This window comes from Odontesthes bonariensis, chromosome 6 (genome assembly GCF_027942865.1).
Source record: "Odontesthes bonariensis isolate fOdoBon6 chromosome 6, fOdoBon6.hap1, whole genome shotgun sequence".
Lineage (NCBI taxonomy): Eukaryota > Metazoa > Chordata > Actinopteri > Atheriniformes > Atherinopsidae > Odontesthes > Odontesthes bonariensis.
This window is the reverse complement of record NC_134511.1, coordinates 13227958-13251642: the sequence shown is the minus strand read 5'-3', so window position 1 is coordinate 13251642 and position 23685 is coordinate 13227958. Positions and strand designations below refer to the sequence as shown.

Genomic DNA, 23685 nt, shown 5'->3' with positions numbered 1-23685 from the left:
TCGGCCATTCATGGGCCCTGCTGCATGTCCAAGAGGCTGCACCTGCGGGACAGGCGCCGCTGCTCTCTGCCTCCGTCAGCCTCCACTCCGGGTCTGCAGACACTCTCACTGTTGGGCTGTTTGATCGGTTTGTTGACGTGCGCCATACCTGCAGGGACAGGTGACCCAGGACCTTTAAAAATGCTGTATTTTTCAACCTTACAGTTCATTCAGTTAGTAAATGAATATACATTTTCTTTTCAACAGTTAAATAGTTTGCAGTCCAGTTATAATAAGAGCTTTATTTCCCCTAATGTTTTCAGCTTTTGGTATACTCACCACTTTGCTTCAGAGTTAGATATCTCAACAGCTCTTCGATGGATTCCCAGGGAAATGTTTGCATGTTTCCCAGAGGGTGAATCCTAATGATTTGTGCCATTGTTTTGGGCCGGCACCAAGGTTAGCGTGAAATATCTTCATGATCCACACGGTGGCATTTCCTACACATCTGCTGTTTGCAGAGGATAATTAGTTCAGCTTTTGGTGATGCTCTGACCTTTTCTGGAGCAATAAGGTACACAATCTATTGCTATGAAATTTAGTTCACGTATTCATGTCTGACTTTTGCCCATATTGGATTAAAATGTTTAATTCCTCCAGTACTTGCCTGCAACACTGACCTTCCCATCAACTCAGGCTGTGCTGCAAATGCATAAACAAAGCAGCAACAGTGATTATGAATATTTTTTTTATGACTAGATGGGATTGTTTAGTGGCAAAATAGCAATCTGACTGAGTTTTGTTTCCCCCTCATCTAACATCTGGGGTGTTTTTAACGGAGGACAGGAAACCCACAGGTGACAGTTAATTGCAGCCTGTGATGAAAGATAACGACAGAGTGACCTTTAAAGCTGAAGCCCGGGCAGAATCCAATCTAAAGGATGCTTTGGTTTAAACAGCCTGTTAATTCCCACATTATCTCTCCTTTCCCAGTCAGTCCAGAGCTGAAGTATAGTCAGGAGCCATTACTGCACCATTAGGCGGCTGTTTACCTCGCCTTCAAACGGGGACTCCGTTGACCACCCCGCTGACTGCTTTTGTTCCCGTGCCAATAAAAAAGCAAACCATTTCTCTTTCTTTGTTTGTCCACTGCTTCTTGGAAGGCAGAGGCCACCGAGACAGAGACGTAAAGAAAAAAAGACTGTCGGGTTATTGATGGTTGCTAGCCGGTGCTGGAAGTGGCTGTCCAGAGGCAGGGAAGCTTGGAGTCTATGTCCCCAGGGTCGTCTTTGTCTGGGGATCGTTCCTGGGGGAACTGGCTTCACTCTGCTGGCTCGTGAAGATAAGCACTCTCCACATGCTGAGAGACCATGATAAGGGGATTGCTTCACTAAATTATATGAAAAAAAAAAAGAAGCCCCACCAATGGAGCTGCTAAAATGAGAGACTTTATCAGGGTGGCTGGGAAAGACCTCTCGATTCCACTCTTCCACCCATAAATCACTTTTTGTTTTTCACTACTGAGCGCGCTTGGGATGGGAAAAATGTGCACAAAGTTTTAATGTTTAATCTTATTTTGTTAAAAAGGACCTGGTGACCCAATTTTTTTTTAATGGGTAAAAGCAGTATTTCAATGATATAATTAATGATTGTGTGTGTTGTTTAACACAAAACAGAAGAAAAGCATTAAATATTGTCTTCAATTATACTGAAAGATACAACTGTTATTAATGTCATTTACTTTATGAAATATAAAGAAAGCAGACTAACACGAGGACTTGCAGGAAAACTGAGTCAGTCAGTTAGTTTAATAAATGCTAAAAAGTACATTTCGTGCTATACAATTCCTGAAATTACACTGGTAATAGAAAATTGTGAAATATATAAGAAAAACCCTAAAAAGTGAAACACCTTGCAGCAAAACTCTTTGCAGACAAACCAAAAAGTAATTTCTTTAATGCAACAACATTTTTTTTTTCTTGTTATTCATTCAGGCCTAAAATAGCCTGAGCCTCGTCTGTCCATCACTCCGGCCGGGTACTCTCTCATAGCTCAACCTTCCCCTCTTCAGTGGCGTCAGCACTGCAAGACAAACACAAGGAAACATCCATCTGTTCAAATGATATCATTTTAAGAGGCTGCGAAGAAGTCATTTACTTTTATGCCAATCATCTGGTGGATGGAAATGCACATAAAGCCACAAGCATTCACCTGATCCAGCAACTCCAGCTGCTTCTACACTCCTCTTCCTCTCCTGACCCTTCCAGCTGTTAGAGCCGTAGTTGGCTGAAACTGCTGTCATCTCTTTAAGGGAGCTGTCATTTCCACTCTGACCCCATGTAACATCTAGAGTGGGGCTAAGACTGCAGGGGATGTGATGGCTGTGAGGGTGTTGGAGATCACTGTGGACTAAGGGATGGGGGGATCTTTGACAGTAGGCTGACTGCTGCGGGGCATCGCAGTAACTGAAGGTGGAGTCCATTTTCAGAGGACTGTCGGCTGGCTGTAGGTAAGAGAAGTAGTCATTCTGTGTAGGCCTTGGTGTCCACTCATCATTACCTCTTTCAACAACCCTCCCCGCTGCTCCGGCTCTGCTCCTCCGAAAAGGAGGCTTGTGCTCCTCTCTACAGGCGTCCCTGATGGTCCAGGTCCTCTGGGTGTTAACATCTGGACTGTCAAAGGAGTAATTCGGGTCAAGTTTGAAATCTGTAAAGTCTGGGGCTTGTTCACAGAAGATGTTCTCTGCACTCGCGGCTCCAAACAGGAGGCTGAAGTTGTGGTCGCTGCTGAGCTGCTCTGGATGCAGAGAGTTCACGTGCTCACAGTCACCCGTGAGGGTCCAGGGGCTTTGTGAGGGGCTGGTTTGTTGGTTTGTCTCATTGTGTTTGGAGTCTTCCTTTGTTGAATACAGCGAGGTGATGTCACTGAACAGCTAAAACCAGGAGGAGAATGGAAACTAATGAACAGATCTATAAAAACTGTTTCTCACAGCAGATTAAAACCCGTTCACAATAAAGGCGTGACCTGGAAGAAGCTATTCCAGTCACCCTTTAAGTAAATGGGGATTTTAACACAAGGCGTTAAAGTTTTTTTTCTTTCTTACATGACATGAAAAGGCAAATCGCAATCAAAATCAGCTTTTAGCGCCATGACTGAGCATCTGCACAGCACCACCCTCAGCCTCAGACAAGTGGGGTCACCATTTACTCAAGAGACACACCGAGTATGAGCATGCACGTCTTTTCATGCGTTTTCTTGCAAGACGCCAGCAAAGATGGTCCTAAATCTGTTTAGGTACCTTGCTGCGGCCGTCTGGTAGATCACAGAAAAACGAGACAGACTGATTATCTCCCCTTAGAGACACAGCTCTCACAGGTAGTGACTCTTCTCTCCTTTCTAAAAACAGACCCAAAAAAACCAGCTGAGTTTATGGCTAAGCTGCCACCATTCCAGCCATTCATCTGGGAAACACTGCAAGTATGAGAGGGTGAGTTTTCTCTCTGTCCCTCTCTGCCACCAGCAGCCTAGAGGCAATCTGGCTGTATTTCCAGGCTGTATCTGCCATTGGCACATGATTCAAAAATCCTACAAGGAAGCAGGCTTTTCACAGCTGCCTCTCAAGTGATGTGTCCTGGGCAGACCGACCGACACAGCTGTACCAGTGTGTCACTAAAAAGTAACTAAGTGCAAGTGGGTGCTGCAACTTGTTAAAAGAGCTCTTGATTCTGTTGCTCAGGGAGTGAGAGTTAACAGCCCAAATTATTATTTTATTGCTGTTTGTTCTTCAGAACACGAGCAGAGCAGAGTCACTTTAAGAGGGTGCTGAGGGTGTGCTCGTTAGCATACTCATAGATCCACACTCACTGGATGATAAAGAAGAACTTAAACTGATACAATTTTCAGGAAACCAGAGGAATTTGTAGGGGATCAAGAACTGCTGGACAGGGACTTTAAAAGTTAATGACTTTGATCTGTATCTCTTGAGTGTGTTCAAAGGGATATCCTGTAAAACTCAATCTGAAGATCAAATTCAGTTTAGCTCATTTACAAGGACAAAAAAAGCATCCCGAGTTGGCTGCTGCTCTGATGTACGAGTCTGATGTACGCCTGCCTCTCAGTTTGTCACATTAAACGGACACTTCTGCACCCAGCAACTCTTACAGTTGGACAGAAGGTCAATAACAGGGCTATCAATATCTACAATCAATATCATAAAATATAGGCTATAGACCTTTTTCGAAGTAGAACAGGACAAGCACAGATGTACTAATGAGGCCTTCATACAGGTGTAAAAGTGGAATGCAGCCCTCAGTAACACACCTGAGCTTTACACCACATACTTAAGCATTTCTTTATAGATCAAAAGTCATCACGGTATTCAACAATATCACGTTATCCTAAAACTGTGCAGCTGCAGTCTATCAACATGTGATACTTGTTCCATCTGCATTCAACGACAAGAATCCTCAACAAGATTAGTCCAAGTTAAAATAGCAGCACAGAGATTGAACGATCCCACAAACATGGATTCTCAAGCTCTTATTTGGCCTTTCTCATAAAGTTTGAACAACACTAACAGCTGTGCTTTTAATCTTAACAGTCAAATCATTCACAGATCATAGCTGTGTTTCTATTCAATAAGATCATAAATAATCTATCCAACTGTTAATGCAATGAAATCTAATAAACTCTAAGACCAGTATCAGAAACCCACGGTGCTCGTCTGTGGTGATGTGCTCTGGATCACCTTGAGGACTTTTTGGGGCACCTCAGGAAGCAGCTCTTTCAGCTGAGCGAAGGGGGCCCTCAGGAGCCACTGCAAGGATGGAGCTCTGTTCAGCATCAGCTGACTGACCAAAGGATTGATACAAGGGAACTGTGACAGACACTCCTCCTCCTGGAGGGAATGCAAACATGTACATGAGCTTATTTAACATAGTAGGGTTATAGTAAGATTGCATAACTTAAGGGGATAATTAAGTTTTAGCCCATTTTTAAGGCTTTAGGTGTCTATTACAACTTGAACTAACATGTTATCTGTATATGACTTTTATTAACACCGTCCTACAGTAATTCTACGGTGTATATTTACAATAATCTGTTCAAAGGCAAATGAGTAAGAGAAAACACAGAAATGTAACTACAGAATGAATAATTTTCTTCCATTTTCAGTCACTGAAGGAAATAATTTCCTTCTTTTTATGGTGATGTTCAAATGTGGATCTAAAGTGTCTCAAATGTCTGACAGAAGGCTTCTTATGTTTTGGTACAAATAAACAAACTCTTACCAGGAAAGTTGTGGCATTTTTCTAATTAGAATATTTCATTTGCGTGTATGTTTGAACCTTTATTCAACAAAGAAAACCAAAAGAATATTATCATCAACATCTTCACTGACCAACTTAACTACGTTTAGAAAATATAAGTAAATCTAGAATGTGGTGTCAGAAACAGGCTCAGTATTAGCAGGCAGAGAGAGAGTTTATGTACACATGTAACACTGTTCTGGAAGATTGCCCGTTCAGCAGTTTAATGACATGTGGGGGTGTCAGGATTGAGTATAAAAAGTGCATCCACCGAAGACTTAGTGCCAAATTCAGTCAGAGAATCAACAATTTCAAGAAAAAAATCCTTAATGGAAAGTTCAACATCGAGAGTGCATAGCATGGTGAATTCACCACTAAGTCATGATCGATATCACCACATGGGCTCAGGAACACCTTGGTGAGACCGTATTCAGACATGGTCTGCTGCTGCGTTAGGAATGAAACCTTAAACTGTATCCTGCATGAACCATGTTCAATGTTATGGTCACCTGCGAAGGAATCACTGTCAGCCAATCTCTGTTCAGGTAGCTGAGAGGCTCCTTGTCATTGGACATCAGGGAGGTGAAGCAGATCCGGTTGATAAACTTGGCCATTTCAAACACTTCTGACACCATCAGCACCTGAAAGGCACAATGGCCAACTGACTGTCTCTGATTGTTGTGTAATTTTTCATATTCTAAGTGATGGTTAATTCAATCCCTGAAACTGTCAGATTTAAAGGGATTGATCAGACTTACTGTCTTGCTTTCTTTAAACATTGAATAGTTAAAAATGATGAAGTGCTAGAGGCAGGAAAAAAAGGAGCTGCATGTTTTACCTTTACATCCAGAGCCTCGGACTTCATGCCGATCAGCACCAGAGACGAATAAACTAACGCCAAGTTGCTAAAGGCTTCACTGGAAAATCTGCCATTACACACACACACACACACACACGCAGAAGCTGTGATGGTAAGCCTTTGTGGGGACCTACCTCTCTCTTTGGGACAAATTAAAAAGTCCCCATAATGTAATCCAATAATGAGACTTCATAAAGAGAAGTAAGTCAATGTGATGTCCTGTAAAGTAATGGAAACATGACTGTGTGTGTGTGTGTGTGTGTGTACCCGCCTCCCTGGCTGTCAGGGCAGTGCAGAATGAGCCAACAGCAGCTGTACTGAAGAGAGAGTGCAGTCAGCCTCATCACCAGTCCTTCACTGGCTCGCTCCTGACACAGTTCTTTCTGCTCCTGCACACACACACGTATGCAGGCACTTTCAGTCACAAATTGAATTAAAGGTACGATTAGCAGTCACCATTTGTTAAAGCAGCATTTTAAACTTTGACTGTCACCCTCCTTTAATGGAGAGGGTTCCTGCATTTGGATTTGAAATGAGTGTAAGTCTATCTTTGAGAGGAGTGTCATTGTAGCCCGCCTTCACTTTCAAAAAGCTGTTCTAAGGACATGACACTTCAGGTTAGAATAAGCTCTAGGTTAAAGTTGGCGATATCTTGTGTCAGAGTAGGTCCTCATGAAGACGGATAAGTCTGTGTGTGCTGGTACCTGAATGATGATAACGGTGCTTTCGTCCACTGTGATAACAGCATAGTTGTTGATCCCCCCGAGCAACTGCAGGGTTGGAGAGTGGTTCCTCTCCAGGACAGTTACATTAAAGCTGTAACACAGAGAGACACTTGTCATTACGCTGGTTTTAAATAAAATAAAAAATGGCAAGATTAACAACTGAATTAAAAAAATTACCAAAGGGGATAAATTGTTCACTTAGTAATGGAATGATAATCTCTCCTGTTCCACTCAACTGAGATGCAACAGAAAATTATACTAATCTTAAATCAAATTCAATCTCAAATGGAGCAACCCACACCCCCCTAACTGGACTGCTGTCCTTATCATCAGCATAACCACATTGGAGAGGAATCAGGTTATTTACGAAAAGTCTGTCCGACGCCTCGTTGACTGCGAGAGAAAACGCCTGAGATTCTGCTGCTTCTAACCGTCTCTGTGGGACTCATCGCACATTAAAGCGTAGCTGAATTCACTGCACAGATGTTGTATTTAAGTTACTCGAATGGTCATTTTGTCAGTTGATGCTGTGGTTGTAAAATCAAGATTTCATAGACTGGAGATGTTTTAAGTGACCATGAGATGAAACACAGTCTTAATGAGCTAAATTTTTGGTCACATTTTGCCGTGTTAAATAGAAAATATGATGAGGTTCCTATAAAATAATGTTCTCAATTCAAATAATATACTAAATTCTATTAGGTGTGGTGTTAAATTCTTTAAGGAAAAACATGAATCAGTAATTATGTTCATATTCATCTTCTTTATTAAATCCTACATGTGTATAATGTCAAAGCTATTCTACAGACATCGGCTTTCATAATCTGTGCAGTTCAACCCCTCGTGTGTCATTATATGTGGAACACAATGTCTCTGCAGATAATTTTATAAATCGCTGGTTGTAATTTAGTCCTGATGCTGCTGATTATAGCAGTTTTTGAGAAAAGGTCTGGCTGCACCCACCCAAACCATATGTTATCATGACATTCATGTTGGTCGTATCAGCCAGAGTGGGTATTATCTAAATATGGAAATGCCATACTATGCAGAAGTTTTACAGGTTTAAACTACTGGGAAAGCTTACCCTGACTCAAGAGTCTGCAGCAGCTGTGGACAGTTGAGAAGGCCCTCCGTTACAAACAGCACATAGGGCACGTTGTTCTCCAGACACCACGAGGCTTTCTCCGTGTCTTTAGGAGACCAAACACACGTTATAGGTTAAGGAAAGCGTCTTTACAGCAGAGTGAATAAGTTGTATGAGGTGGCAGCACACCAGTGTCAGAGACGCTGGTGTTGAAGGCGAGGTGGCTGATGCTCCTCTCACTGCAGACTGTGGACCACGGAGACTGGCCTGGGCGGTCGAACTCCACCACCAGAGAAAAACAACTCCAGGGAAAGTCGGGGCCTACATGCTGCTCATACACCACCACACAATCACTGTCGCACAGGCTGGTAGAGCAGGATGAAAGTGTGGTAAAATTCGTTCAACCTCACAGCATCTGCAAGTGTTTCCTTTACTTTAATGTTCAGAAATTAAGGAGATTTATTTCAGAAAAATAACCATCTTGAATTATTAAAGAAGAAGAACATGCTGATAGTAAATAATAAGCTGGAAACAGTCCTGCAGATACCTGCTGACCACACTGGCGCCATTCAGCTTTTTCTTGACTTCATCAGGAAAAAGTGAAGTCGCAGTAACACCTGCAACAACAGCAACAACAGCAACACAAATGTAACTGTACAACATATGGATTATTATGAGTTTGATTAAAAGCATATTGCTGCAAACACTGTCTATGGCTCGATGAGTTTGGATTAAATGTGCGTTTGCTGCTTATTACATGATGACAGAATGTCTAAAAGAGATAAAAAGCTGCTCACCAGGCACTTGGCTTAAGGTGTTGATAATCATTGATCTGTTGTCATCAGAGTCAACCGACAGTATGACAAGAATCTACAGAAAGATAGAACATCACATCAGGTGATGAACAAATGAAGCGTCTTCACTAATTAAAGCTACACCCAAAACATGTATGTCATCTCTGGTTGAACACTGACTCTCTCGGTTGTGTTGGGCTCATTCCTGCTGTGCAGCCATTCGGCCAGCAGCCGCTGCAGTTCCAGCAGTTTGAGGTTGGACTCCTGCTTCTTATGACTGAGATAGAGGATGATCTGCAGCCTCTTCAGCAGCTGCTTCACACTCTGCTCTGCACACACCTCAGCTGCCTTAGTCAGGTACTCTACAGCACGAGAAGAGGAGAGGAATGTAGAATTCAAGGTGTTAAAAACTCATTCAGCTTCCTGTTATGGGTGATCGAATCGTAGGTAATCACAAAATTTCTGTTTAATCGAAACAGTTTCGCCTTGTTTAAATTGATTTATTCAGCTCTTTGTGTCCTGGCTTCTTGAATTTAAAGCATCTGTTTCTGGCACTTTAACCCTAAAATCTAATGCAACACTCATTTCATTGCAGATAGTATAATTCAAAATATTTTTTTTTATATTCAAACAAAAGTTTGGGACAGTTGAGCTTTTACCACTTTCTAATGTTGCCATTCCTTCTCACAACACTAGAAGAGGCATTCTGGCACTGAGGATACCAAGTGAGGAAGTATTCATTTTTTCATTTTGCCTTAAGGAATGAAACAGTACAGTTTTCAACTGAAACAGTTGTCACTGCAGCTCAGGACTGCAGGCAGGTCAGTGTGATTGAGGCCTGTATATCATATAATCATTCGCTGTAGTATCATACTGACCCAGTGCAGCCCTCAGGTCACACTTCAGCAGCAGCTCTTTGAATGTCACAAGCACGTGGATCAGAGCCGCCTGGTTGAAAAGCACCTCCTGATCTGTAAGCAACGCAAAAGGAGCATTTACGGAGAGAAGGTTTACCACATTTAAACACAGATACAGCAATAGATAAGACGGAAAAAAAAAGCTGTCATTAACATGACATTATGTACCCCTAACCAGGTCTGCACACTGTTCAGGATTCCTGTGGAGCGCCCTCTCCTGCTGTTTGAGAAGGAAGTGCGTTTGGTCCGGGGCCAAGCAGCTGAAGTCTCCCCACTTCTGGAAGTTGAGCCCCATCTCTCTGGCAGAGCTTAAATATGGCTGAGCGAAGGCCAGCAGCTCACAGTAGGCCTGCAGCTGGCTGGCTGCAAGCCCGCATAGGTTTAAAAAAAAACACATTTTAGACCTTGTCTGAGCCTCCATCCTTTTCCTTTGACACTGCAGTATGATTCAGTTTGGTTTGTGAGAAGTGTTTGAGTAACTTCACTTGAAATGCGACTTTCTGCATTAAAAAATGAACTGTTTATCATCAGAATTAGCAGTAATGTGTACAGGAAAAGTCATCTATTTAGTTGAATTCTCAGCCGATAAATCTGAGTTACCTCTTAGTATTCACGTGTTGTTTGTGGTTCTCTAATTATGTCTCTATTTATATTATATTGAAAAAATAAATTAGTGGTGCAAAAGGCTCAAAGTGGAAAGTAAAACTGTACTAATTTGATTCTGCAGTGTCTTAATTGGATGTGATGAACGTGTCTCACCTGTAGCCTGAACCTGCACGACCCTGATGTCCCGTCTCTCCTGAGGGTTTGACTCACTGACAGGACGACTGTAGGCTCGACTCGTCCACTGAGCAGCAGGTTTCTGCTCTCTGGTGGCATCTCCTGACACAGCAACACTCATGTACGCTGGTCTGCTGTCGAGTATTTGTATCTGCTCTGAAGGAGGCTGCAGCTCCGTCTGTAGCATTTGCTGGTTCACCTCTGCAGCAGATTGAAAAGGATGTGAGCTGTATTAGGTCATATTTTAGCAACATCTAACAATTCTCTGATGTAGGAGTTGTGTATCACATGTAGCATTGATTTATTTTTTTCCAAAATGACACCATTTAGTGAGGATCTTACTTTGTCACATCTCTTAAACAAAAAAATCTGACTGTCCTGTTTTCACTACAACCACTAGATGGAGCCAGAGTTAAAATACAAATGGAAAAAGTGAAAACTTCAATAGTGCTTCTCAGTGAATAATCACTGAAACACAGGCATATACAATCATTATAAAGATAATAAGCACAGTGTACCTGCTGTGTTGGTGTTGGAGCTCTGAGGTGTGGCTGGAGGCACCTGCTGTGATCTCAGCATCATGAAAGTGGACAGAGGGTCGAGGTCATTCTCTGGCTGATGTCTTGTGAAGATCGGACTTCTGTGATTATCTCTGATATTCAGTCCGGAGGACAGAAGCAACTCAGACCTGTTGCTGCCGCGCTCCGTCTTATAGTCATCTTCGGCGACGTTGATGTTGTTTGTATGAGCAGAGGGCCTCCTTTCTGAAATGCCCTCTTCGGCACTGATGACTGCCGCTGTTTTTTCTTCCGCATTGTTTGTGCTGACAGCGTTCTTGATGACGGTGGTCTCAGATGAATCGCCAGTGGTTTCCCCACAGAGATCCAGCAGGAGGGAACTGACTGAAATCAGAGAAGAACAATAAAAAAAAAAAAGACCAAAACAAGTAACTTTTTGTTTTAGGTATCAAACTCAAACCAAGGGTTTCATTTCTACTAACTATAAGAACACATTTTGTTCTTGAACTGTGCCACCAATTCACCCTCTAACAAGCTACACAGGCTCTGATACCGACACTCACCCTCCACATGTTCAGGCAACAGTTTTGTGAAGTCTTCCTTTTCCTCCTCCCTGGTTGGGGGAAACTCAGACCTCAAGCTCTCTATGAACTCATAGCTGCAGCCCAGAACTTGTAGGACTCCCGGCTCCACCTGTACCTTCAGTTTGTCATCAGCGCTGACTAAACTTTCTTTCTCTAATCTCATAAGTTTCAAGGCCTCACGCAGAGGCTGGAAGTCAGCAGCTGGGTCATACATTTGAGGCTCTAAGAGAAATTACAGAGTTAAAACATACTTTGTGGATTAATGAATGATTTTGTCTTCAAATGTGACAGGATGAGATAAAAGTCTCTGATACAACAAACTCGCAGCCAAATCATTACAGTCACTGTCAGACTGTCGATGAAGGGCCTTCCTATTTAAAGCCACGCTCTTTTCTATCTATCAGTCATCTGCTTGTTGTAAACATAATACTTTTTTGGGATGTGTCCCATAATTTCAAGATTTTAATTTGTTTGATGGTTTTACTGTGCAAATAGTTTCCTATTGCACTGCGTTTGCACTCAGACCCACTGATGCCTCAGTTGATCTTATCTTGTGTGTACCTATGACACTTCTTCAGTACGTGACGTGCAGTTGTTGTGTTCTCAATTTATCTTACTTGTTTCACAGTACAAACGCTTATTTTATGCTGTTGGAAGCTACACTGGTGTTTGTCATGAGTGTGTCATTTGCCTGCAGGGTATTGTGTGGGTTACTGCCGCTTCTCGCAAAATTTATTGCAAAATATATTTATCCGTAAGTCCGGTATGAATATACAAAGATCAAATCAAATTTATTTGTATAGCACATTTCATGTACAAAACAATTCAAAGTGCTTCACATAAAATCAAAGCATTGCAGCAGGGAGTGTAAGAAGCATTAAAAATACATAAAAGAATATAAAGAAAAACAAATAAAATAATTTAAATGAATTTAAAAACAAGCAACATTCCAGATAAATTAAAAGATATGGTGCAGATTTTTTCTCAAAGTTATTTTGAGATGTGAGTTTGAGTTAAGTCTCCATGCCCAGTCTTGGCTCTGTAGCTTTAAACACACAGCGCACAACGACATCTAGTGGTCTGCAAGCTTACAGCAGCCCTTCAAGACTGAGGCCAAAGCCCCGCAGCTGAGTTTAGAGGTTCAGTCTTGCATTTGGGCAATTAAACTCCAGACAGCGAATAATTATATTTTGCAGAAACTCAACATGTATCCAGTGTGGTTTGTGTTATAATCCACTGTCGATATTTATCTTGCATTTCATAAAATGTATTGCAAGTATTCCCTACTCACAGGTATGATATGACAAACTAAATAGGTGTATCGTCCCATTAAGTGAAAAACTGAGAGCCTAAACATGCAGTTACCTGACAACAGAAAGGCCGCCACAAACGTCAGATGCTTCTCAGACTTCCAAAGCGCAGCCTCCATCTCTGTCCGAGTCCTCGGTGACACCAAAGATCTAGACAACAATATCTAACGTTAGAGCGGAGTCCCTACCTCCAGTTCTAATGCTGGAGAAAGAGACGATTGATTCACTCACACCACATTCAGTGGGATGACTTTGCAATAGAAATTTGCAGTTTGACCACCAAAAGGTCTGAAATCATTACTCACAGTCTGCCAAAAGGAGACAAATCTTCCTCCAGTAGTTGAGAGTTTGACAAGCAGACGGAAGTTTGACTCGTACCAGGAGTCGGGCTCAGAATCATGTCCAGCTCCATTTCAGCTGCAGGCACCACGAGTCCTTAGAGAAACATTAGATTTAAGCCTACAGGCCTGTTGAGCTCTGCTTTGACTGTTGTTTTGGTGGTAGTCTTAATATTCAAACAGATTAACTGCTTTTACTCTCTGTGATCTGTACCTGCAAATTCTGACTCTATCAGGCCTCCACTCATCTGTGAGTCTTTGCTGTGTTCTTGTGGTACATCATACTTGAATATATCCACCGTTGCCTTCGAAAGGGAAGCTAAAACAATTCCAAACATATTGCAATTTTATGTCCTGATTTGCTCTGTTGTACATTACCATTTAATATGAAAACATTCCTATCTTGTCCTCACTTTTACAAAGCGCATCCAGGACTGAACACTGCTCGTCCAGTGGTTCAGGAGAAACATTCACACGACCACAGATGCTTAAAAAGGAACTAAAGTTCTGTGGGTTCAGCTGAAGAGAGTCCACTACCGCAGGTAACAGCTGCAACTACAGAGGAAAAGTAATCAGCAAAAAAACATTTAAATCACTCAGCATTTATGTTTAATTACCTTTTCCTTCAAGGTTGGCTCTTTAGCAAACTGCTCCTGAATGTCTGCACATGTCTGAGTGCTGACTGTGTCCACATCTGGAGGTTTTTCAAAAGTTGCACATTGCCTGAAACAGCTGTAACCCACCAGGTTTAAACATCACACTTAGATAGGAGAAGTTTCTACATGAGCGTAGAGCAGATTTCAAGGTGAAGCACCCAGTTTTCTCTAGAAACAAAGCAGAAAAGACACCTGAACATAGCATCGTCAGAGATGGTGATTCCTGCTGAGCTCAGCAGAGGGTCGGCCACAGGCAGCATCCTCAGTCTGGACAGTTTGGCTTTCAGTGTGGGTAAATGCTTCTTCAGCCATGGTAGGTGTTCAGCAGCTATGAGCTCGTCTGGCAGGAAGAAATCTGCACATGTAAAGATGTTTTATTAAAACTGGTTTCCTAAATATGAATAGAGTCAAATGTTTCTTCCAAATCAACACTAAAGTTAAGTAAGAGGCAACCTTTGTTTGCATCTTCTTGCTTCATCTGGTCAGTTGTCCACTTGAAAAACGATTCCTGACATGAATCATCGATGTGTGGCTCGTTTAAAAGGCAAACATACTGATCTTGGTCAAAATCCTTTAGTGAGTTAGGGTTAGAGCTGGGTACCACCTCCCCATCGGTTTTCACAAGAAATCTGAAATGTTACAGAACTGTTTATCAAAATCTCATTAACCACTTCAACAGATAATTAACTGTGTTTCAAAGTGGCTGAACCTTTCTAATGAAGGATATGGTTGTTTTATTCCCCCGAGGTCATCGAGCGCAGACCCACCAACAAAGAGTTTGCAGGAAGAGATCACCTTTCCTATCAAGGAAATCAATACATAAACATATCATTTAGTCGTGTAATAACTACAGTGATGTATAGTTTTTCTATCCGTCTCAAACAGAGAGCGTAACACAACCAAGAATTGTTACTTTGCCCAGTAGAGGTTTGACTTATTTTCACTGAAAATAAATTTCAGTTACTTTTCTGAATCCGTGCCACAACTTCCAAGACAGAATCTTGTTCATTTTTAATGCATGATTAAACCTGCACAGCCTTTGGTTTTCAGCCTTGTTTCTTGCATAAATGAGATTTTTTTATTTCTTGTACTTTATGGCACCTATACACCAGTATCTGGCCCAACAATGGCAAAAAAAAAAACTAACAATGCATGCATGCATAATGATATATTTCCTGGAGAACAACTTTACAGTTTTTTAATTCCCTCTGCATTCAGGTGTATGCACTCATTTTTCATCTACATCAACGCTTCTTTTCAACTTCCAACTTCAGCAGAACTGGCACAGAATGGCGGGCGATGTTAAATCAGGTCACTCGAGCTTCCCAATGATTGCACACTGAACACTTTGTTACCCAGGACACGATCAAGTTTCACGGGACATGGTTTAAAAGAGAGCTTCACAAAAAAAAAAAAACATCTATATCCTGAAAAACGATACTCAGTTGAGCAGTTAAAAAATAACCCGTTGCATGACTTTTAACAGTGACACATATGAACAGCTTTTACCTGCAGCCCTCTTTGATTAATTTCTGGACTTTTTTCATCTATAAAGTATGTTGAGTATTTTATTTTTGGAGCATGTGCAGAGCATCTAGGCCATTTGGCTCTAGTTAAGAACATACACATGCAGAGTGATTCGATTATCTGGGTGTGTAACTACAGTTTTAAGAAGGTAATGTGCTTACATGCATTTCAAAAGTCCAGTTTTGCTTGGACTAGAGGGCTAAGTTCTGACAAAGAGGTGATTAGAAACGCTGTCAGTAAGAGAATAACAATATATAACTAGGTTTTAGAGATCTAAGTTACCCGTCTGCATTCGTTCCACATCAAGCAGCAACTCACATGGAGTAATGACAAGCCTGCCTTACTTCAAAAGTGCTCAGGCAAAAAGCACTTTTCATTTCATGGGAACTTTAACACATCTAGAAGAAAGTGATTACACCAGATAGTTTTGGGAAATTAATGAAATTTGGTACGCGCAGCACTGTTTAAAACAATCTCTATCTGTCTATGTGGACAAGACCTGAGTTTATATGGTACGTTTAAGTATAAAAGTGAATTAGGGGGAGTTATGACACCTCTGATCCACGGCGTCCTGTAGGTGATGTCAGAAATCCTGCCACTATGGGGGTACAGGTCACTGGTCCCAGTTAAGTAAGGTGTTGGCAGAGCCAGCAGATTCATGGTTACCTTTAGGCTGGTGCTGGTCTAAAGGAATAACAAGAGAAACAGAAATGAGGTTTAGTGAAATAATCACAGGTAAAAAATAGCAAAGCACTAACTCACCTCAAACACATAGTCAACAGCTTTATATCTGATAGCAGAGAAGACTTCAGGTGGAGCACGGCTGTTCTCGCACCTGCCAACAAACACAAATTAAAGCAGATTTACAGAAAAGCTAAATTATTTTAATTTACCAATACCTCAAACCATAAGGATTCGTATAGTCAGTCAAAGGTAACGTCGACTAAATCCTTCAAATGAATATGTCACATAATACATTTTACATTAGCTTGTTTGGCTAACTCATTTCTAATCCGTATGCTAGCTTAGTCATAACGTTAGTTGGCCTAAAAAAAGTACAGAAAAGACAAAAAACTTCAATCGTGATGTTTCGTTGGTTAACATCAAACTCACATGATGACAAAATGTTTTTTAACCGTGTTTTCCTCAGGAGCCGATGTGTTCCTGATGGTTTATTAGCGGAGAGGTTCTGACTTTGATTCCGCCAAAGTATTCACGCATGCGCGTTTGGACAACTTGAGACAAATATTGCGCTAAAAAAGAAAATCACAAAAAATGTTAATGCAATTACAAATAGCATTAGCGTCATGTTAATTTTATAAGCAACACATGTTGTATATATTATTAAACGAAAAATTTGTCATGTAATGTTCTGAATGCCCACCATGTGAACTATCAGAGTGTACTACACTGACACTTAAATACAGATGTTAGTTGTATAGTTTTTTATTCTATTTATTTATCTATTTTGCTATCCCACTGAAACAGCCATGTATAAATAGGGGCCTTTTCTCAACAAATCAGCATTTTTGTCAGTGTGGAAATCCCAAATGAACATATTTTCAATCAGTTGGAAGTAATATTTGGCCATTACTACGGTGTATGTTCACTATACACTAAATAAAACATCATACTGTTATATCGTGTAGTTTTTAGAGCCCAGTGGAAGTATTATAAGAGTGTCACGATGTGCTAAATTTGTTAATATCAAAGTTTGCCGGGTGGTGCATGGATGCACTTATATGTGCTGTATTCACACATCCAGCTGAGATAGTATTTAGGATTTCTATTTTAAATAAATCATTACATCGGCTATTAAGAAGAGACAAAAGAGAGAGAGACGCACACACATTGTGGTTGAGCCATAAATACAGTGGACTCCCAGAGCCTGACACCTCATCAAACAATTAAATTCGATTCAATTAAGTTTTATTTATATTCTACCAGATCCTGGTCAAAAACAACTCTAAGGTTCCTCACTGTAGAAGCCAAGGAAACACCATCTAGAGTAAGTATATAACTCAACAGTTTCATGCTGAAGCGCTCAGGTCCAAAGACAACAACTTCAGTTTTGTCTGAATTTAGAAGCAGAAAAAAAATCATGAACAACTGATTAGTTTCATCCGGTTTTCTATCAATATTTGTTTTCATGTAACCCCCCAAAAAATTCAGAGAATGGGATTTAGAAACACTTTGTAGACATGAAGAGCATGAAGAGTAAATAATATAACATCCGCAATGAATACATCTCTTTTCCATTCCAGTAGAAAACTGCCCATTAATACCGCTGTAATCAAGAATAGCTGCTTCTCATGTTTGTTTGTTTCTTTGTTCCTGTTTTCAGCAGAAACACCGTTTCATTTTCACCACAGGGGGGCACTGTTGACCACATTATTAAAATAAAGAGCTGATACTGAGGATGTAAGCGGGTCTGTGCAATTATTGAGATGAAAACATGACACAGCGTGATCATATTTTACTGCAAATGCAACCTGCTCATTAGTTCTAATTCACCGAATCATTGAATTATTCAGGTTAGACAGAAATATAAAAGTTCTCCCTCAAGTGTTTTGTCCCATCTTTAAGAAAACTACTCTGGGTGTGGACAGTCTTTCTTTTCTTTCACAAAACATCTGCTGCCTCCTCTCCGAGCTTGTAAATCCTGAGTGTGACTGGAATGGACAGTCTCTGGGAGTTAATACTCTCTTAAACAGCTATGTTTGGAGTTTACTAGCTCCTCATCGAGGTGGCAAAAACAACGCGCTTCACGGGCTGCAGTTTGGTGACTGCCTGCTCAGGCGATGTGTGTTTTCACACCTCAGTGACGACTTATAGAAAATCCACACTGAGGTGATATTTGCGCAAACCGTGAGCCAGCTTTTCTCTCTTTCCGTCATTAGCACCTTTCAAAACCAGATACCAGGTGCAGGTGATTCGTGGAACACAACAACCATGAAATACCATTCGATGCTGAAATTGGAAAGAAAAAAGTCACGTTAAAAACAGCTGATCTTCTGGTAATGGTTTTGTAATTTCCACAGTTTTTTATATTTAACAGTGTTTGGATGGCAACAGAGGGGAGAAAAAGAAAATTAAAGGATTAGGGAAAAAGAACAACATGATATGATGGAGATCATATAAAAATGCGCGGGGGGACGCAAACTTACCTATTAACTGAAAATACAATTTCAGTACAAAGCATGCATGAAACAAAGGAAATATTTATATAGTTGTTGAAAGAATAGAGCTATTTAGAAGTATATTATGTGTAGCAACACGTAACAAAAATGGTAAATCGTGAATTTCAGAGGACACATCATGCGTAAATGATGTCTCATTTAGAGTTTGCTTTTTTTACCCGAGACCTGGAACCACATTATTTTTCCATTTGCTATCTCAAAATTTTTTGAAGCAACCGTTACATTTCTGATTGAATTCCCTTTTCTCGCGTATTCTCATTTCTTTTATTTCTCACATCATAAAATTCAGTGACAAAAACCTCTCATTGTACTTTGCTGTTACTGTTTTAAAATTTGAGCTTGTTGTTTGTTGACATGCTGTTTACATTTTTGTCACTTTTCCACTGTTATTCAAATGCTTTAAAAAGTATTCAGACCCCTAAAATATACTTTTTATGCCCTCAATCAAACTCCTTCATCCAGAAACTCCCCTGACGCACTCTTTGGTCAGAAGCATGTTTGAACAGTCTTCTAGTTTTGGCTTGATCACAGACGAACAGTCAAACATTGGCCCTGATGGTCATCCTCTCTGCAAAGAAACCTCTGCTGGAGAGACTGTTAGGTTCCTGATCTCCTCCCTGAGCAGGGACCTGCTTATTTTTCCAGGGTTTTTTTTTTTTCTCTTCCATTTCACAATTGTTAGGGACACTGTGGTGGTAACTGGAGACTCTAAAAGCTAAGGATGCACAGATATATAAGCCCAAACACAAGTATCAGCCCATATTGAGCCTGTTAACTGAAATCAGCCTATCGGTAAGGATAACACGATCGCAGTGATCGATATTCATCTGGTATGTCTCGATTGTGTTGCACTGACCTACCCCTGAGGGGGAAAAAAGTTGGGCAAAGTGAGCACTGAAAAATCATTGAGTAGGTAATGGTTAAACAGTCTGAAAGGTTTTTAAAACTGTTACTTTTTACAAAAAAGGTTTGTTTTATCTGAAAGATTATGATAAGGTTATTTTTTAAAAATACATATTTTATTATTTACCTGGCCTTAAAGCGATGATGAATGCTCTTCTCTTGTACACTTTTGACTTAGAGGGCTTTTCTTCTTTTTCTTTTTTGTTCTGGTATGCAGCATGACCATGGGCGGCGCCAGGGGGGCGCTAGGGGGTGCTATAGCTCCCCCTGGATTAGCCATAGCACCCCCGTAGCACCCCCAAGAAAATATCTCATTTTCAAATATTAAATTATATTCTCTATTATTTAATGTGTGGTAACATATTTCAGCCAGAAAATAAAAAAAGTTATCAATGAACAGCTTGTTTTAGACACAAAACAATGACGATTCTGTCATAAGCTTTGACCCAATTTATTTTCAAGTTGCAGGCAGAAGAAGAGCAGGGATATACCATACAACAGCACCCAGGAGTTCTTATCCCTTATGCAGCCTTTAGGGTACAAGCACTAACGGACCCTGGCAGTATCTCCAAAATTACCACATTAAAATCACATGCCATGACACCAAACTTCTACAGTAGTACAAATATGGTCTGTACTCACAAAACGATGCATTTGGAAGTTTGTACATAGTCCAGGAGTTTATTATTATCAACACAAGCCTAATAGCTTCTCTGCTGCTAAAGCTGCGTCGGCGTCACTTCCTTGATCTGGGAGCTTCAAAGTAAGATGAGGGTTGATCTACTACTGTAGACAACAAAGTATATGCTATATTCTACATGATTTTTTATGAATTTTTATGTTGTAGAGTTGTGAATTTATTTTATCAATGGAGAAATTGAGCAGCCTTGCTTTGTTGTCTACAGTAGTAGATCAACCCTCATCTTACTTTGAAGCTCCCAGAAGTGACGTCGACGCAGCTTTAGCAGCAGAGAAGCTATCAGGCTTGTGTTGATAATAATAAACTCCTGGACTATTTTCAAACTTCCAAATGCATCGTTTTGTGAGTACAGACCATATTTGTACTACTGTAGAAGTTTGGTGTCATGGCATGTGATTTTAGTGTGGTAATTTTGGAGATACTGCCAGGGTCCGTTAGCGCTTGTAGGCCTACTAAGCTATTCGGGATAACTCAGTAACTCAGCTGATGTTCAGCCTAGATCGTAAAAACAGCGGGTGGGCTACTTGGCTGGATGTCACGGTTCAAATGACCCTAGGGTGAATCTACTCCGAACCATCACTTTCAAACATTTGCCATTTTAAAAAAAAAAAAAAGGCTCGTGCAGTGTATGGAAACATGTGAAGTATTGAGTTTAGCCTATACGCATTTTAAATGCAAAGTATGAGTGAATGTGTTTATAGTAGGCTGCCTTGCGTTGGAGGTAGGTTAATAATAATAATAGCAATAAATAATATTGATAATAAAAACAACAGTAAAACAGTAATGATGATACTATCGATTGTATATAGCGCTTTTCCAGGTCGTGTGTGTGTGTGTGTGTGTGTGTGGGGGGGGGGGGGGGGGGGGGGGGGGGGGGGGGGGGGGGGTTGGGAGGGGTAGCACCCTCGGTAAAAAGCCGTGCTCCCCCGTAGCACCGGCAGTAAAAAATCTCTGGCGCCGCCCCTGAGCATGACCATGAAAATAAAATGTCTGCCAGCATCTGGAGAGCTCCAAAGAATTTTCTGTGTACCTTTTATAAGAAGTATGTCAACAAATTATAACAAATCAGTGTACAGGAGAGACGGCTCAGGTCCTTCAATGTCTGCAGTGACATGATGTGCACGTTTTATCACACTGTCATTGAGAGTGCACTGTTCTATGCGGTTGTCTGCTGGGAGAATTGCACTACAGACAAAAACTGTAGGTGCCTGCACAAAATGGTGAAAAAGGCTGGTTCTGTGGTAGGCAGAAGGCTGGACCCTCTCAGTGCTGTGGTGGAGCAACGGATGAGGAGGAAATAATATTCTGTTTCTATTCTATAAGAAAACAGATTTAAGGCTGAGTTATACTTCTTTTAACTGCCCTTGCGCTTTCTTCTTGCGCGTATGTTAATGGCTCGAGACGTTTATACTTCATTTAGCTTTGCCGGCGCTTGCGTGTGCTGCATGGCGATTCACCGCCAGGACAGTAGGTGGAGTAGCGGGTTTTTTCAATGACAAGCCTACTATGATGAAAGGAAATTCACCGCCAGGACCTCTTCGAGTGATTCATGCTTCTTCTTCTTGTAAATAGCCGGTATTTTGTCAGATTTTCAACACCTTGGGGGTCTAAACGACTACTTTCTCGCCTGAAAATGTTTCAAATGTTGCTAAAGTTATATATTTACAGAGTTTAGCCTATAGCTTAAGGGAAATCAGCTTTTCAGGCCGGCTGATTTCGGCTCGGGCAGGAGTGAAGTGCACTGTGTGTAAACGCTCTGCTTACTGTTTGATCGATGAGTATGTCGTTTTCAAGTAGTAGGCTTGCGTCTTTTCTTGCGTGAAGTTTAGAAAATTGAGGTGACACACGCAAGCTCGCAATGGGGGGCTTGCAACCGCGCAAGGGCTTGCGTTTCTTCTTGCGTCTTGCTTTGCGTCTTGCGTTACCGACTATAAACCAGGCTTTAGAGTTAAGCCTGGTTTATAGTCGGTAACGCAAGACGCAACGCAAGACGCAACGCAAGCCCTTGCGCGGTTGCAAGCCCCCCCTTGCGTGCTTGCGTGTGTCACCTCAATTTTCTAAACTTTACGCAAGACGCAAGCCCAAGCCACTGGCTGTGGTCGAAACCGCCTACTACTTGAAAACGGCATACTCATCGATCTGACAGTATGCAGAGCGTTTACACACAGTGCACTTCACTCCTGTCCGAGCCCAAATCAGCCAGCCTGAAAAGCTGATTTCCCTTAAGCTATAAACTCTGTAAATATATAACTTTAGCAACATTTGAAACATTTTCAGGCGAGAAAGTAGTCGTTTAGACCCCCAAGGTGTTGAAAATCTGACAAAATACCGGCTATTTACAAGAAGAAGAAGCATGAATCCACTCGAAGAGGTCCTGGCGGTGAATTTGCTTTCATCATAGTAGGCTTGTCATTGAAAAAACCCGCTACTCCACCTACTGTCCTGGCGGTGAATCGCCACGCAGCACACGCAAGCGCCGGCAAAGCTAAATGAAGCATAAACGTCTCGAGCCATTAACATACGCGCAAGCGCAAGGGCAGTTAACAGAAGTATAACTTGTTGTTTAGTGTGGAATGATGGGTAAACTTGTCATTTTTAGAACTTTGTGGTTTTGAAAGGTAAAGGGGTTTGAATCTTCTTTAAAGAGACGTTAAACAGTAACCCCACCACACAAACACAACACCTCTGAGAAACTTCTCACTGACGAAATGCTTCAGTGATTGGATATAATAGACAAAGTGGCTAAAATCCCCAAATGACAGCATGATTGCACACTGAGTGCTTTGTTACCCGGGACACGATCAGATTTCATGGGACTTTAAAAGAGGCCTTCACAAAAAAAAAAAAAAATCATCCGAATCCCAAAAGTTGACGCCTATAGATCTATTGTTCAAGTCTCAGTTAAAGAAGCAAAACCTCTGACGTGACTTTTGTGTGTGTGTTGCCATGACATTTGAACTGCTCTTACAGTATCACGGTGACCCACATGAACAGGTTTTACCTGCAGCGCAGCACCATTTTGCTTGGGACTTTCTCAGTCATGAAAAAAAAGCATGTTGAGCATTTTTTATACATGAACACGTGCACACAACTCTCAGAGACACACTCACATCGGGCTGTTATCCGACACCGCTGCATATGGGTCAGCTGTTTCTGCCCTCTTTGTGCAGAATCATCCTCTGTTTTGTTCCCTGAGTATCAGTCAAAGTTCGTTTGAGCTCAAATCTATTTAGTTCCACAAGAAAATGACAAAGCCATTTTCTGATTTTGAGTTTACAGTAAAACTATCACTGAAACAGTCAAAACGGTCCAATTATTGACTGTTATGAAATAAAACAAAAGCAACTTTGATTGTTATTTTCACAGTGAAATAAAAGTGGAGGACAACTTCAGGAAGTATTCAGGTTATAAAATAATGCATTTTTCTGAGATAAAGTAGTTTCACCACTGTGTAGATATACTCCTATAAGTCCTAAATTCAATATATTTCAAGTAAAAGTGAGAA

The 23685-nt window shown here is 41.1% G+C and overlaps 1 protein-coding gene across 1 annotated transcript; it reads right to left on the bottom strand.

Moving 5' to 3' along the window:
• Nucleotides 1–1975: 1975 nt before the first annotated feature.
• On the bottom strand, nt 1976–23198 carry shoc1 (shortage in chiasmata 1). Its single transcript, XM_075468840.1, has 29 exons — nt 23182–23198; nt 16140–16212; nt 15932–16061; nt 14539–14650; nt 14304–14479; nt 14043–14205; nt 13812–13917; nt 13608–13749; nt 13409–13513; nt 13162–13291; nt 12912–13006; nt 11526–11768; nt 10956–11346; nt 10819–10831; nt 10424–10622; nt 9833–10027; nt 9626–9718; nt 8928–9109; nt 8751–8823; nt 8501–8570; nt 8143–8318; nt 7954–8059; nt 6849–6960; nt 6412–6533; nt 6124–6211; nt 5795–5926; nt 4727–4876; nt 2191–2911; nt 1976–2061 (listed from the first exon to the last, which is right to left on the bottom strand). The coding sequence occupies exons 1-29, from the start codon at nt 23196–23198 to the stop codon at nt 1976–1978; spliced, it is 4401 nt and encodes a 1466-aa protein (XP_075324955.1).
• Between the last annotated feature and the right edge of the window lie 487 nt (nt 23199–23685).